The following is a 16,448-nucleotide window of genomic DNA, read 5'->3' as shown; positions in this document are numbered from 1 at the left end:
TTTCCCACAAAAAATAGAACTAAGAGCAGCTTTTAGCTTTGGGGAGAAGAGGACAATAAACCAAGTAAGAGATGAGTGAAGGTCTTGTAGAGTTTTAGAGTTTCATATGAGGTTTCGACATGCTACTTTCATAGTGGCCCAAATAATTTTTGGTTACGGTGGTTTTGAAGTAATCTTCTGTATCTTAGTAATGCTACCAACAATAAATTTAACAATCGTTGAATAGGTCACACACAACACAACTGACATTTAATGATCCATAATTATTTCTATTTTTTTTTTAGAGGGATCTATAACTATTTCTTCATCACTCATAGTCAACCAACTTAGCAATTGTGATTTTTTTTTTTTTTTTGTGTGTGTGTGTGAAAGAAGTTATCTGTAGACTGTAGCATTACTGCTTTTATTTTGTTAACTAAACATAAATTTAAAGTACAAAATGATTATATTTGACTATCCAAACTCATGTATGATAATAGCCAATGGGGCCTTCACATGGATAAGCAGATTAAGATTCAAAATTTTGTTATTATATCTAAAAATGGGCCTCGAAACTGGGTTTGCATTTTTGATATGTAACATTGACAGTGACCCAAAATTTTGGTCTTCAAAACTGAAAAAATCGATTACATCAAGTTAATCCAAATTAGATGCACCCTATAAAAAATGTTAGCAACTCTTTAAAAAAGAAAAAGAAAAAAGAGTATTATAGTTCAATTGGTTGACATCTCTCGTTCCAATGAAAACATCCATAATTTAAATACAGCTTCCCCAATTATTGAATAATAATAATAATAATAATAATAAAAATAAAAAATAAATCCTGGGCCTATACAGGGGTTTAAATTTCAAAATGTAAGTTTTAAGAAAGGCCCAATAGGGTTTTAAGTTATGTTTGTCAAAATTCTGCGAAGCTCTCAAAAAAACCTCAAAAAAAAGCCCTCCATTTTATCACTTTTTAACATTTGATGTTAAAAACCAAAAGAAAAGAAAACTGAGATTGTCATGGCGCTTCTTCTTAGGCCTTCTTCTTCCTCTTATCTCCTCTCACTTCGTTTCATGGCCTCTCGCTTCCTGGCTTCCTCTTCTCTCAATTCTTCTTGTTCATATCCTCTCTCTTTCTCTCGTCCATCTCTTATCTTCAAGCCATCCAGGTATACTTCTCTCTGTCTTTTTTCTCTCTCTCTCTCTCTCTTTTTGCTTAGTTTCTGTTTGGTTCCATGGAAAACAAAGGAAAATGAGAGAAAACTTTCTTGAATGTGATAAAGATTTGAATTTTTTAAGTGGGTTTTTAAGGAGGAGTGAAGAACTTAGTCTCAGTTTGAGTTAAAAACATAATTTTGCTTTATTTATTTATTTATTTATTTTTTTAAAATTTTAAAATTTTGGGTTCTTTTCGTCTGAGTGTTACGAGGACATTTTCTTAGCAACCAAACGGAGTTTTAATGTTTTCTGTTCTTTCTGTTTCTGAAAAAAGGAATTTTTTTTTTCGTTTTCACTTAAGTAGAGTTGAAGCCAAATGGGGGGTTTTTGGGTGATTTTTGATGGTGTTTGTTTTGTCTTGATGACAATTCTGTGTTTTTTTTGTAGTGTCAGGGTGAATTCTCCATTGAAAAGGGTTTCGTGTCTTTCAACTCGAAATGCGGTGTCTCCGAGGGCTTTCATGTCGACGAGCACCACCGAGGCTCTACAAGGAAGTGCCAGTTCAAAAGCTTATGGTTCTGATCAAATTCAGGTGTAGTTTTAGTTGTTATTGAATTCTAAATTTGCTTATACTAAACATTGTACACTTATATCAGTAATGTAGAAATTGTTATTGTGAATTACTGTATCTGACATTGATTGTATTGGAAGGTGCTTCTTATTGTTGGAAATGGTTTTATTTGAATATCGGCTTTGAGGGGGTTTTAACTTTTCAGGTTGAGAAAGTTCTGGGTTTGGGCTTATACTGGTTTTCTTGATGAAATAGGTACTGCAAGGCTTAGACCCTGTTAGGAAAAGGCCGGGAATGTATATTGGAAGCACGGGATTTCGTGGTTTGCACCATTTGGTATAATCTTCCTCACTTTGGTTTTTGTAGAATTAGTACTATCATTTTGCTGACTTCATCAGAGCCCCTAAAAAAAAAATATAAAAGTTTTCTTGTTCATTGGTTGTACTCGTTTAGGTTTATGAAATATTGGATAATGCTGTGGATGAGGCTCAGGCTGGATTTGCTTCTAAAATAGATGTTGTCTTGCATGCTGACGGTTCTGTGAGCATTACTGACAATGGTCGTGGGGTATGGTTTATATTCATTTTTTTCAGTCTGGATATATTTATCTGGCTGTAGTATTTTATGTGCATTGTGTTTGTTGGGCTTGTTTTCTACTTGGACATAACTTTGACCAATATCAGTTTGAGCATTTGCTTTTAAGATTTTTGGGCTAGCTTATGTCAAGAGTCTACACATCTCCTGCTGCACATTGCTGAATTTGTTTCTTGATTTGTTATGATGCTGTACAAAATTCAGAGCATTTTGTGTTAAAGAAATTTTCATGAAAAAAAATTTATTAAGGTTGGAACATTTTGTCATGACATGCTTTTATAAACAATGGTATGTTTTATGCATTTATACGCATCTTGATGCCTGCAGAAATTGTACAGTGTGGAGTACACTAAAGCACCAAGAAGTAAGAACTATCATATTGTTCACTCTGGAATGTTAAGAACCAGTAGTCCTAAACCAGGAATAGATTTACAGGAGGAGCAGGGGAATATGATATATTTTTATATTAATTTAGGCTTTCCAATAATATGCTTAAGAAATATGACCTATTTATGCTAGATTTTAATATGTTTTGTTACTAAGTTCACTTGTTTTCTTATTTGACTTGTACAATGCAGATTCCTACTGACTTGCACCCAGTTACCAAGAAATCTTCCCTGGAGACTGTGTTGACGGTATTATTGCATATATTGACAATTTTCATTTTTTTTAGGTTAGAATCATCATTTGTCTACCACTTAAAATAAATGAAGATTTATGGTTCCCTGCATTCCTGAATATATAGTTTGATGTGCTTGTTGTTGGTATACCTTTCCATGGTATCATCTAGCTTCTCAAACTATGTTTGGGTGATTGGTCAAGCAAATTGTAAAATCCAAATTCCTCATTGTCCATGGACCACTCTATTTCCACCACTTGCACTAAATTATATGTTAAGTGGCATTATTTTTACTATGCACAAAAGAAAGGTGGTTTTCTGGCCAACAAGACATGCTTGGTAAATTAAAAGGTTCTCTTTGTATCTACATTTCTTAAAACTAACCTACTATGTCAGACTTTCAAGGAGATGAATAAATTCAATGCGTATAAGTGAACTTTGAATTATAGTGTTTTGATATGTGGCTTGTCCAAAAAAAAGTATTTGGTTTGGGTGATGAAATTTAAATGCACCTTGTTAACTGGAAGTCTACGTCAGCCAATACAATCGGGTGGTTTGGGGATTAGAAGTTTCACTAATTTTAACACTGCTTTATTGGGAAAATGGTTTTGGCATTTTGCTATGGAGACAAATGCTATGTGGAGAACTGTAATAGCTAACAAATATGGCAGTGATGGGGGGTGGTTGGTGTTCTGGAGCTACAAATGAACCCTATGGGGTTTCTTTATGGAAGTACATAAGAGGTAGTTGGGAAAAGTTTTCTCAAAATATCAAATTTGAGGTGGGAAGGGGTCTTCGAATATGTTTTTAGGACGATTTATGGTGAGGAGAATTATCTCTCAAGGAAGCTTTTCCGATGTTGTATTGCATAGCAATAAATAAGGATGTGTTTGTGGCGGAGTATTTGTGTTGGCTTAATGGGATTGCGCACTGGGATGTGCTTTTTGTTAGACCGATACAAGATTGGGAACTGGTAAGTTTGGAATCTTACTTTGCTCTTCTTTATTATTCTAAGGTGGATGGGAAAGAGGAAGATAAAGTTGTATGGGTAACTGCCTGGAGTGGTTCTTTTGAAATGTGGTCATTCTATTCAATTTTATCTGATAGAAGTAATCACCCCCTCCCTTGGAAAAGTATTTGGAAGGTGAAAGCTCCTGCTAAGGTAGCTTTTTTCACTTGAACAGTGGCGAAGGGGAGGATTCTAACTTTGGATAATTTGAGGAAGAGAAATGTTTGAGTTGTTAACAGGTATTTTGTGTAAAAATGATTGGGAATTGGTGGACAACCTGCTCATTTATTGTCCTTTTGCCTCTGAGTTATGGTCCTTTGTATTTAGCTTGTTTGGTATTTCCTGGGTTATGCCTAAACAAGTGATTGAGTTGCTTGCTTGTTTGTTTAGAGGTGTTGGGCAACATAGTTTGGCATCTGTTTAGGATGTTATCCGTAGTTTAATATGTGGAACATATGGCAAGAACAGAACAACGGAATTTTTGAAGGGGAGGAGTGTTCTATCATTGAGTTGAAGCGCATTTTTCTTCTGTCCTTGTTTGAATGGAGGACTGCTTTGATCAGTCTTGACATACCCTCTGTTTTAGATTTTGTAGATTTATGTAATTTTGGGTAGACATTTGCTTTCCTTGTACACATCCTGTGTACCAACGAATTTGCTTCTCCTGTTTTTCTCATTTTTTCAATAAATTTTTTATTTACTGATAAAAAAAAATAGTTTGACCCTTGTTTCTTGTGGGAAATTCTTCTTCTTCTTCTTCTTCTTATTATTATTATTATTTATAACAATTCTGCTTATATTGATAAATATTCATACTTATCAAAATTTGCAGGTATTACATGCGGGTGGTAAATTTGGTGGCTCCAGTAGTGGATATTCTGTGTCAGGCGGTTTGCATGGTGTGGGTTTGTCTGTTGTTAATGCCTTGTCTGAGGTCTGCATTGTCTCTCTTATCACTTCTTTTTGCTACTTTTCTCCTATGATCATAAAGTATCTACATTTGTATCTACTTATAAGATTTTTTGAGGACTGTTAATTCCTTTATGGCTATGGATCAAGTTGTGAAATATCTTTTATATGTATTATAAAATTTTTTGCACCCCGGGGGGGGGGGGGGGGGGGAGAGGTGGGTGGGTTCTATACTAATTACTGCATTTCCATTAAGGTGGTTTAACTTTACTCAGGAATATAACCTTTATGGGTTTTTATTTATTATTATTATTTTTTTACATAAGGATTGGTTTTTACTTTAATGTATGTATGAATTATACTTCGTAATGCATATTTAACGCATCAGGAAAAAAAGGTTCAAACTAAAAGGGAGTTAGATGGCAATCATATTATAACATCTTGACATATCATCATGGTAATAATGAACATTTGAGGATTTTCCTGTAATTGATTTTTCTTCACTTGCATTGTCTATGTTTGGGGTTTGCAGTTCTTGCTTCGCACTATGGATGCAGAGGGGAAATCACATTATAACACCTTGATATAGATTAGTTTTTCCTTAATTGAGTTTTTGTCACTTGTTATGTCTTGCATTGTCTATATTTGAGGTTTCCAGCGCTGGCTATCATTGTATGGAAGACTCAATTGTGACGTCTTACTTCACAGGCTCTAGAAGTTACCATTTGGCGTGATGGAATGGAATATGAGCAAAAATATGCTCGCGGGAACCCTGTGACAACTTTATTAAGTCAAATTCTTCCCCCTGAATTGAAAGATCATCAAGGAACACGAATCAGATTTTGGCCTGACAAAGAAGGTCTTCTATGACCCTCCAAACCTCATATACATTTTATGGTTTTTGGATTATGAATTATACCACTTTATATATTGGTAGTCACAATGATTAATGTATATGCTTTGTTTGATTCTGGGCATGCAGTTTTCACTACCGCTATTCAGTTTGACTACAACACAATAGCTGGACGAATTAGGGAGCTAGCTTTTCTCAATCCTAAGGTAGAATCATAGCTTTTGATTAGGTGAATTGATGTTTCCTCACATATGTTAACTCATGGATTTTTAATAATTATTCATGGAAAGTTATGTTCTTCATGTGGCATGCTGGTGGCAATATGAAATTTCTCTGATTCTTTGTATTTCACAGTTTACAATCTCCTGTGACTTGACCTTTGCAGCTTACTATTGCTCTGAAAAAAGAGGATAGTGATCCGGACAAGAACCAGTATAATGAGTACTTCTACGCTGGGGGATTGATTGAATATGTGACATGGCTAAATACTGATAAGGTATGCTTGACCTTTAACCATCTTCACTTTTTTTTGTAGTGCATCTGTAGTTGTTCTGTTCCACTTGGATGTAGGATTCATGTTGGTTTGAGATCTGTTATGAACCTCTTTATACACACACATGCACACGTACATGTTCCTTTGTAAGTATTTATATCATGTATAGCAGCATTTGTGTATCTTTTTATATGACTAGTAATGCATGGAGGCTTTCAAATGAGTGAAGTGGATAGTGTAAGAATACCAGCAATCCCTCTAGAGTAGCTTTCTTTGTATGGACTGCTGTCTTAGGGAAATACTTGACGATTGATAACTTACGAAAAAATGTGTGGATTTTGGATTGGTGCTACATGTGCAAGAGTAATGGTGAATCGGTTGACCATCTCTTCCTTCACTGTCCCATTGCTATGGATCTATGGTCTATGGTTTTGGGTTTATTTGGAGTATCTTGGGTTATGCCGCATACTGTTTTGGGGCTGTTAGGGTGTTGGCAAGGCAGCTTTGGTCGTCATCGAAATGGTTTTATATGGTCCACTGTTCCTCATGGCTTAATGTGGTGTCTTTGGAGGGAGAGAAATAGTCGTTGTTTTGAAGATATTGAGAGATCTATTCTGGACCTCAAGCTTTTCTTTTTTAGAACTTTATTGGATTGGTTGTTTGCTTTGCAAAACCAATCATTCCCTTATTTTATTGATTTCCTAGATTCTTGCAATTTTTGTATTTGATTTGCTGTCCCCTTGTTCACTCCCTGTGTTCTAGGGTGCTTCATTTTTGGTATCAATATATCTTATTACTTATCAAAAAAGATTTCAGTTGACACTACTAAATTCTAATTTCTATACTCGGCATAATTTAAATATGATTTATCTTAGTGTGCATTCATATTTGCATTTACATGAACATTCTATATCCATATTCCATAATGTAATGTTACTCTACCAGTGGGTCTAAAAAATTGAACCTAGCTCATTCTTAATGAGACAGCTGGATACCACTAGGTCACAAACCCTGTGATGAATAGGATGATCTGATAGTTTATTTTATTTTTTATATTATGATTCTTGTGATATTTGACCATCTATGGGCTTCTTGGCATTTGCATCTTTTTTTGAAGTTGGTAGACTGACGATTCTTTGATTTAGAAACCGCTTCATGATGTCGTGGGTTTCAGAAAAGAAAAAGAGGGCATTTCAATTGATGTAGCTCTCCAATGGTAAATCATTTAATCCCCTGTTCCTGCGCATGTTTAAATTTTCCTTCTTCATTTGATATGGAATACAAAGAGAAAAGATACAATTTCTATCAACTTTCATTTTTTGGTGGGAATAGGGGTGTTGTTAAAACAATTTTTTATCCTTTATAAAGTGATGGATCTGTACCTTTCCTATTGGTGCTTGCATCACTCTGTGAGTTGGGATTAACATGGTGTTGTCAAAATTAGGGGATGTATTATATGTCAAGGACATCAATTCTCAAATTATTGGGATAACATTATGCAAATTGTTGATGATCATTTCTTGTATTTAATGATTTGATTATTAATTCATTTATTCTCTACTAGGTGTTCAGATGCATATTCAGATACAATGCTGGGATATGCTAACAGCATACGTACGGTTGATGGCGGCACCCATATAGATGGTACAAAGGCTGCTTTAACAAGAACTCTGAATAGCCTTGGGAAGAAGTCAAAATCTATCAAGGTGCATTTTTTCTTCCATTTTTCAAGGGGTTTCTCCAACCATACCAACTAACTCTGATTGTTACTTTTTTTTTCCTGGGATTTTAGGGTGGGAGAGGTCTTTGATTAGTAATAAAATCAATTTGAAGCACAAAAGGCAACAAGGAAAAAAAAAAAAAAAAAAAAACTGAAAAAGACAATAAATTATGATCTAAAATTAAAAAGATCACAAATAACTTATGTATCTTTTTGGTGGATATTCCCTTCTTCATCCAACTCCTACTGGTTCCAAGGCAATGATTCTTTCATTTCTTTTTTGGATGGACTGTAAGGGGAAGGGGGTTGGTTTCAGATGAGTATGAAACTTAGCTATCACAGGCTTTTTTTTTTTTTGGGGGGGGGGGGGGGGGTGTGGGGGGAATGAAATGAGTATGGCCCCATCTAAAATGGACCCATTGAGGAGTTGGGTAACTATAATTTCTGCTACAAATGTCAGGTCAGACAATTTTACCATGGCTTTAGATTCATCTTATTGTGAAAGTAAGTACAAGGGTAAATCAGATGCGTCTGCATGTCTAGCTGTATGCTTGAAGGACCACATGATATGTTTCCATTATGAGCTTCTAAAGGTTTTGTCCTGCCTTCCATCTTCTAAATGTCTTTAGTTTCTCTTCATGGTGTTTAAAGAAACAGAAAAACAAAAAATGGTTGAGTTTTTCACCAGAGAACAAGTTACCAAAGTTCTGCTGTACGGTTGTGAGCTGTAGTTACCTATAGAAACAGGCTGTTCTGCTTGTATTATTTAAGAAGTGAATGTCCCCATAGTACATCCCCAATGTACTCGGGTTGGCTATTTTTTTCTTAATAAAATTTTTTCGTTACCTATCAAAAAAGAAGAAAAAGAAGTGAATGCCTCCTAGGCAAGTCTCAGGAATATGTGATTTGAAGATTTTACTGCCTTCCATTGATTCTTGTGAGCCATACATTAAACATGAGTAGAAAGTAAAATGAAACTAGCTCAAAATTTCAATATTGTAAAGTTTCATCTGTATTATTCCAGGATAAGGACATTACTTTAAGTGGTGAACATGTGAGGGAGGGATTAACATGTGTTGTCTCAGTCAAGGTTCCAAATCCAGAGTTTGAAGGACAAACAAAGGTATTGCCTGTTTTATAATATTCGAAATTGAGAACTGATTTCTTTTGCTCACACAGTTGCTCAAACGCAGTTCCATAATTGCTGTTATCTTATTGTACTGGTTTTTCTGTCTGTTACCAAAAGACTAGGTTGGGAAATCCGGAGGTGCGAAAAGTGGTTGATCAATCTGTTCAAGAATATCTTACTGAATACTTGGAGTTACATCCAGATATACTTGATTTAATCCTTTCCAAGTCTTTAAATGCTCTCAAGGTATCTTGTTGTGGCTCAAAACACTACTTTGATTCAGTAGCGATTTTACTAGTCAAAACGCTCTTGCTTAGTATGTCCACCATCGACATATCTTAAAATTCAGACCTTTCCCTCTTATCTATTGTTTCCCTTTTTAGGCAGCTCTGGCAGCAAAGAGGGCAAGGGAATTGGTGAGACAAAAGAGTGTACTGAGATCATCATCTCTTCCTGGAAAACTAGCTGATTGCTCATCCACAAATCCTGAAGAGGCAGGTATGTTTTGTTTTTTTTTTCTTGTGAGAGCTCTCTCTTGTTTTTAATTTCAGCAACATTATGTAGATGTGTATTCTAATGAGAAGTTTATTACTTGATAAGTTCCTATGACGTGATGTCTTTATTTACTTCTGAATCTTCTGATCTGAACTTCATATCCACAATGTTTCATGATTCCTCTTTGCTCCATCTATTCGGGCTTTCTTTTCCCTTACTCTAACTCTCTTTTATGATGTAACTTGTTGACTATTTACATGCTAATTATATATTTGCTTCTGTAGAATTTTTTTACAGCGTCTTTTTTTTTTTTTTTTCCTTCATTTTCTGCTGTTTGTTCTTATCAGAAAACTGTGTTTGTACCTCCATCATTATTTCTTTTTTTCCTGCTCTTTAATTTCTTTTTAGAAATTGAACTTATCAAATATCTACATTTATTCCATTTTATTTTCTTCCATACAGTTGTGCAAACACATTGGTTTGTTATGTCTTTTTTCTTGCTCTCTCTATCTCTATAGAAAGCTGCATTTTGCCTTTTTATTTTCATTATATATTTCTTAATAATAAAGAAAAAGAATTGATGTTCCTACTTAATCTTTTATAAGTTGATGTTAGGTTTCAAATTTTGATGCATTTGCATGCTGGAAAACTTTAATGTATTAGTAAATTGTATCTACCATAGTTGTCAAAACGCAAATTGTTTTGTGATCAATGTCATATTTTTTTGGTATTTCTTGTCAGTGTTGTCATATTGTATGTGAATCATAAGATACATCAACACTTTTTAAATTTTTTATAAAAAAAATTAGAGTTCTTTACATATATATTGGGAAATAATTGTAGTCATTTGTGCAATAATATTTACATATCATTACATAAGACAAATAAAAATATACGTATTCAAATTAATTTTACTTAAAGATGATAGCATGACTTATTTTGATAATTCTTTTTCTGAACATATTGTTTCAATAGTTATATAGTTCCTAATATTTTAATGGGAAAACTATACAATTGAAATGGAACAAAGGAAAAGGGAGCCCCATGTGAACCAACATACATAACAACACAGTTCATACTTCATATCTAGTGATAAATTTGCAATGCATCATCCTCCTATAAAGCTCATCACAACACATGGTCCTCAGCATCAAATGTGTCATCTATAAAGGCAGCCACTTATTACCCCGAACTTGAGCTCCTCTTCCCTTTCTCTCTCATCCCCTTTTTCTGCAATGAAGAAGACACAGAAACCTCAAACCTCACCATTGCCTCCTTTAAACAGAGCCCTTTCAAGACCAACCTTTCTGGCTCTCTCTCTCTCTATCTTTCTCTCTGTGACTGTCCCATAAGCCACCCCAATGCTTTAGGCCAGAAACAAGTAATTGTACTACTACTTTTCAAATGGATTCTGTATCACTCAGTTTGACATCATCCTTCAGCAGATTGTTTACAACCTCCCTGGCACCTTGCCTTCTTTCTCAAAGATTCAGCACAAGTTCAGGTACAGAACAATACAAACCCATACATTGATTCATTACAATTTTGATTTTCCCACCATACACAGACGCGAATCATTGGATACATGAGCCTCCCCATTACACAAATACAATTCAACACGTTTTACTGATTTGAATTGTATGGGATACGTAGTGTCCAATACTAACAATTGTGGTATACTATATATGCATAAATGCATGTTTATTGTTCTATTTTACTAGTACATGTAAACTTGTATGCACCTTATCTCACAGCCATTTTACTTCTCCCTGAAAAGAAAAAATTTAATCAGTGTATCTGTGAATGATTCAATGGCTCCTTAAGTGGTCATTCTTTCTCTAATTTGCTGGATTTTCTTGATTGTTGTATTTTTAACTGAGTTATGATGCACCTCTAGTACACAAGCTGTGTACTTGGAGGCACCTCTTCTTCTTTTTATGTTTGTTTGTTTGTTTGTTTTTGTTTTGTTTTGTTTTGTTTTTTTTTTTTTTTTTTTGTTTTGTTTTTTTTGTTTTGTTTTTTCATTCAATAAAATTTACTTATTAAAAATAAAAAAATCTTAGGTTTGAAATTTCACCATGTATCCCATGGTAGAGAAGCTCCACATCCTGGGCATTATAGTTCAAGAAATCTTCTGTAACAAGTTTGTACCATATTTCCTAACCTTAGATTCAATAATGAGTATATAAGTTCAAGATCCTATAAAGCTTTTCACAATGATTTTGATATTTATATGTAAGTTGTATATTACCTTACAATACGTGTAAAATTCATGACGCATCTAACTATTGTATTGAACTTTACTAAGCCTATTTATAAGAACAAGATTAAGATTTCGATTCTTATCTATTATTATCATAGTCTAGTGGTCAATTCTTACCATTGAGTTCATTTTGATCGCTACTTGGTATTCAAGAATGGTACCATTTTTTATTATTTATAATTGGATCGCTCCTTTGATAGCAGAAATGACTCAAGCAGTTATTTGTGTTGTTGCTAGGATGCTTTTACTCCATCATCTAATTCAGCGAAATGGAGAAATTTTTATTTATTGCCTTGGTTTGACAAAACCAATTGGATGTATTTATTTATGAGAGTGGTGGTTGTAATAGTTGAATTAAAAGTTGATAACCAATTCCTAAACTGGGATTTCTCTAGTCTCTTTTGGCCTCAATATATGTTAAGAGCATAAGGAACATTTTCACACGATTAGTTTGAGCATTTAAAATTTGATATTGGTTATTGTACTCTTGCAGAGATCTTTATAGTTGAAGGAGATTCAGCTGGCGGAAGTGCAAAACAAGGTCGTGATAGGCGCTTTCAGGTAAAGTTTAGCTTCTCCCAGTTGGTAGTTTGGCAATATTGATATGTCTCAATCTACTAGAAATTGTGCAAGCTTGTCAAGAACAATTGCTAGGAAAGTTCATATTCTTTTCCTACTTATCAAAAAAAAGTTCATATTCTTTTCCTAGTAAAGGCAAATAATAATGTCACAATTAAGTTTGTTTAAGTTCCTACAGATTGCAATTTTAATTTCTTTTAATGCTAAGAAGCTGAAAGGAAATGGTTATAGTGGAAGCAAACTTTAATTTCCTGGAAAGCAAGCATTTCCATTCCTCCTCAGTATTACTGCCAACACAGCTTATTTCTACCAATACAGCTGCTCTACAATTGCGTTGCCAGTTCCCACCTGTGCCATCTATGGCACCTCTAAACTGCCACTTTTTTTCATATCATCACCCTTTTCCCAATGTTGGGGACAAATAGAAAGTGTTTGAATGGCTATCTCATGCTTTTAAAATTGTTCATGAGATAGGTTTCTTGGCAACAAAATCTTTTATTTATATATAAAAAAAGAAAAGAAAGTGTTTGACTGGCATCTTGATAATAATTTTCTGATAATATCACAAAAATGTTGGTGCAGGCTATTCTCCCTCTGAGGGGTAAGATATTGAACATTGAAAGAAAGGACGAGGCAGCTATGTACAAAAATGAAGAGATTCAAAATCTCATTCTTGGTCTTGGACTTGGAGTAAAGGTTATATCTTTATTTTCTTTTCTTTGTTCTTACATCTTTTCGTTAATACTTTGTTTAGTTCACATGTCATTATAGAAAATCAAGTGGACTAAAAGAAGAGAAATACAAAGAGAAAAGAAAATGGAGAGAAAATAAAGAGGAGATTTTAGTATCTTTCTTACCCTAGGTCTCTCTATACTGAAGAGAAAGTTTTGTTGGGCTTGAGAGGAAAATATGTCAATATATTCCTCACTTTCTTTTATTCTGTCCTCTACAAACCAAAATCCGGAACAGAAGAGAATTCAAAAACTCTCTCTCCTTTAAGGATCAGCTGAACAGTGTTAAAAAAAAATGTTAATTGCTTAGCCATTCATTGTGTATATATATGCGTGTATGTTTGTGTATAATTTCTGTTTTCCGTTTCAGGGGGAGGACTTTAAAAAGGAGGCTCTACGATATCACAAGATTATCATCTTAACAGATGCTGATGTAGATGGTGCTCACATCCGGACATTGTTGCTGACATTTTTCTTCAGATATCAGGTAGAAAATGGAACTAATTGTCTGCAAATTCATTCTATGAAAACTAAGGGAAAAAAACCCTACTCCAAATGCCAAATGAATTCAATCTAAAATAGGAACTTGATGCAGTATTTATTGTTTGCAGAGAGCCCTATTTGATGAAGGTTGCATATATGTTGGTGTTCCACCACTTTACAAGGTTTGCCTTTGGCTATAATGTAACCAGGGAGCATCTATTTTGAATAATGAAGTTAAGTTGCTGTTGTATTATTCTGAAATGAGCAGGTTGAAAGGGGAAAGCAAGCATACTACTGCTATGATGATGCTGAACTTAGAAAGCTTCAGAGTTCTTTCCCTTCAAATGCATCATACAACATTCAGAGGTTTAAAGGTAAGATAAAAACCATATTTTGTTGTGATGAATGCATTGGGAGGTCTTATTCTCACACACTCAGGCACACACATACGTACTCTTTATGCTCCATTTTGTTTGTCTGGTATGCAAAATCCAACTTTTTAAGGGAACATCATTTAATGCTTTGTCTCTTAGAGAAAGATACATAAGTTTTCAAAATTGCCCTTATAAACTTTCAAGAATTTAAACCTGGATAAAATAAAGGGCTTGGGATATTGGAAGTCAATAAATTAAAGACCACTTACTTTTAAAACTGGCCAAGTATTTTGGGACAGCCAAAAATGGATACTAAACAAACAAATTGGCTGTGCAAAATACTGTATGAATTGTGTAATGATTATGGTCTGATATCTCTGCAATCTGCCATGGTAAATTCTATGTGTGACATATTTATGAGTTTGCAAGCCCTCTTTTTTGTCATGCTCTGTGCTGCGGGGAATTTAAGTGATGACAAACGTTATTCTTAAGTTTCTACTTGTTGGCTTTCCATATAGTTTGTTCTATCAGTGGGAGTCAGCTAACTATTTAATTCATGGTAGCAATGAGCTATACCTCAAATGGCACTTCATCCTTCTTTATTAATGGGATAGAGGGTAAGGTCATGGGTGCATAACTTACAATAAAAAAAAAAAATCAGGTTTCTAGTTGGTTTGAGTTATATATACCATAATATCTATATGCATGCAATGCAGGCCTAGGAGAGATGATGCCTACACAATTGTGGGAAACAACAATGGATCCAGAGCAAAGGTTGCTAAAGCAATTAGTGGTTGAAGATGCCGCTGAAGCAAATGTTGTCTTTTCCTCCCTTATGGGTTCCCGGGTAAGTAGATCATGATTCATGAATATGGGGGCGTTTTAGTTGTCTTATGATAAAGTGAGCTCTTGGCTAATTGGCTAGCTGCTTACAATTTTTATTATTTTAATAAATTAAGTTGAGATGGTGTTTTCACCTTTTGTAGTTGGGGGATTGTATGATTCTCTCTCTCAAATATAAAAAAAAAAACTAAAGGAATTGAATTCTGTCATCTTATGCACAAATTATAATGTTATTTTTGAAAAAATTACATGACTTTCGATTTTGTATCACCTTATACTTTCTAGGTCTTATGTTAAGTTTCTCAACTGCAATGCCAGATGATGGAGTAATATTACTGTTTCCTGGCAATTGTCATTATTTGTAATATTCCAGAATTCTGTCTTGTGATATTTCTGCAGAGGCTAATGGTTCTTTGTTCAATCTTAGGTGGATTTTCGGAAGGAGCTCATACAGAATTCTGCAAGCATGATTAACCTTAACCAGTTAGATATTTAAGGGTGCCTTAAGTGTACAAGCATTATGTATACAGCCCACAAGACAGATAAGTGAAAAGTGAAAACTTGTTTAGAGTTATGTAGTGGTAGTGCAGGAGCTTCACTGCTGCATCTTCTTATTCATTGTGATTGACACCATGTCCAAAGGCATCCCGTTTTCCTGAGCCTTGGGTTAAAATGCATGGAATTGTATTCTTTTGGGTGTGGTAGGAAAATTTAGGATGGTAGATAGGTGCAGATTTTGACATAGTATACAAGTACTGTTGTTACCATATCATGGTTTTTCTTTGAAGTTGTATTATTTGACATGAGAATATGAGCTCCAATGTTACCAAAATATTCAATCCACCCTTGATCATCTAGAGTGTACAGTTGGTGTATGTGCACTGCTTCACCCTACTTGCTAATACTTTTGGCTGTTCTCCAGATACTTTATAAAATTTATGAAATATTCTCGTGGCTAATGTATTGTCTTTTACATATTTTCCTGGCAAAATAGATTTTGTTTTAGTTTAATATAAAGTTGTGTGACTCTGTTTCTATTTAGCATGCCATCCTACTAAAAAATTGAAGCTTTTTGACCCACACAACAGTTTTCTAGTTCACATCCAGTGTAGGCAATTGGGAATTTTACACCATGATGAGCTTGAATTCATGGGCTTTCTTGAAGGATTTTGATTTACAAGTTACAGTTAATTTTTGGTTTTTTACCCACAATATATAATGTTTCCCTTTTAAGCTTGCCAGGGGCTATTGTTGATTTGATTTCTAAAATTTCAATTTTGCCAATGTCAATCCTAACGTTTGAATAGAATCTTGAGGGACTAAATAGAAAAATTAAAATTGACAGCCCTATTGCCAAAATGTAATGTACACTAATGCGTATTATCCGTTTCTCTTTGATTTCCTTCTAATTGATTTGTAACAAAATGACCTCAGGGGTGGCCGTGTAGTAGGAATTTTTGGAACAGAAAGTTGCAAGATGATAATGTTTGATAATATGTTCGATAGCAGTCATTACTACACTGACATTTTGCGTCAAACCTCAGCAATTACTGTTGTTTCATTGGCAATGCCTCACGTGACCTAATAACTTCAATAGGAGGTTAAGGCTGTTGAGCATTCAGATCAAAACTGTCTATTTT

General features: G+C 34.4%; 1 protein-coding gene across 1 annotated transcript; it reads left to right on the top strand.

The window, feature by feature from the left end:
- The first annotated feature begins 935 nt into the window (after positions 1-935).
- LOC126693385 (DNA gyrase subunit B, chloroplastic/mitochondrial-like) lies at positions 936-15,767 on the top strand. The gene is made up of 21 exons (XM_050389345.1): positions 936-1,154; positions 1,591-1,735; positions 1,970-2,050; positions 2,168-2,281; positions 2,887-2,943; positions 4,769-4,870; positions 5,554-5,704; positions 5,828-5,904; positions 6,084-6,194; positions 7,337-7,407; positions 7,756-7,897; positions 8,936-9,034; positions 9,158-9,286; positions 9,424-9,538; positions 12,292-12,359; positions 12,960-13,073; positions 13,479-13,595; positions 13,720-13,773; positions 13,860-13,965; positions 14,682-14,812; positions 15,236-15,767. Exons 1-21 carry the CDS (start codon positions 1,006-1,008, stop codon positions 15,302-15,304), a joined length of 2,202 nt encoding a protein of 733 aa, XP_050245302.1. The 5' UTR covers positions 936-1,005; the 3' UTR covers positions 15,305-15,767.
- The last annotated feature ends 681 nt before the right edge of the window (positions 15,768-16,448 follow it).

This window comes from Quercus robur, chromosome 7, assembly GCF_932294415.1.
Source record: "Quercus robur chromosome 7, dhQueRobu3.1, whole genome shotgun sequence".
Lineage (NCBI taxonomy): Eukaryota > Viridiplantae > Streptophyta > Magnoliopsida > Fagales > Fagaceae > Quercus > Quercus robur.
This window is presented reverse-complemented; position numbering and strand designations above follow the sequence as displayed.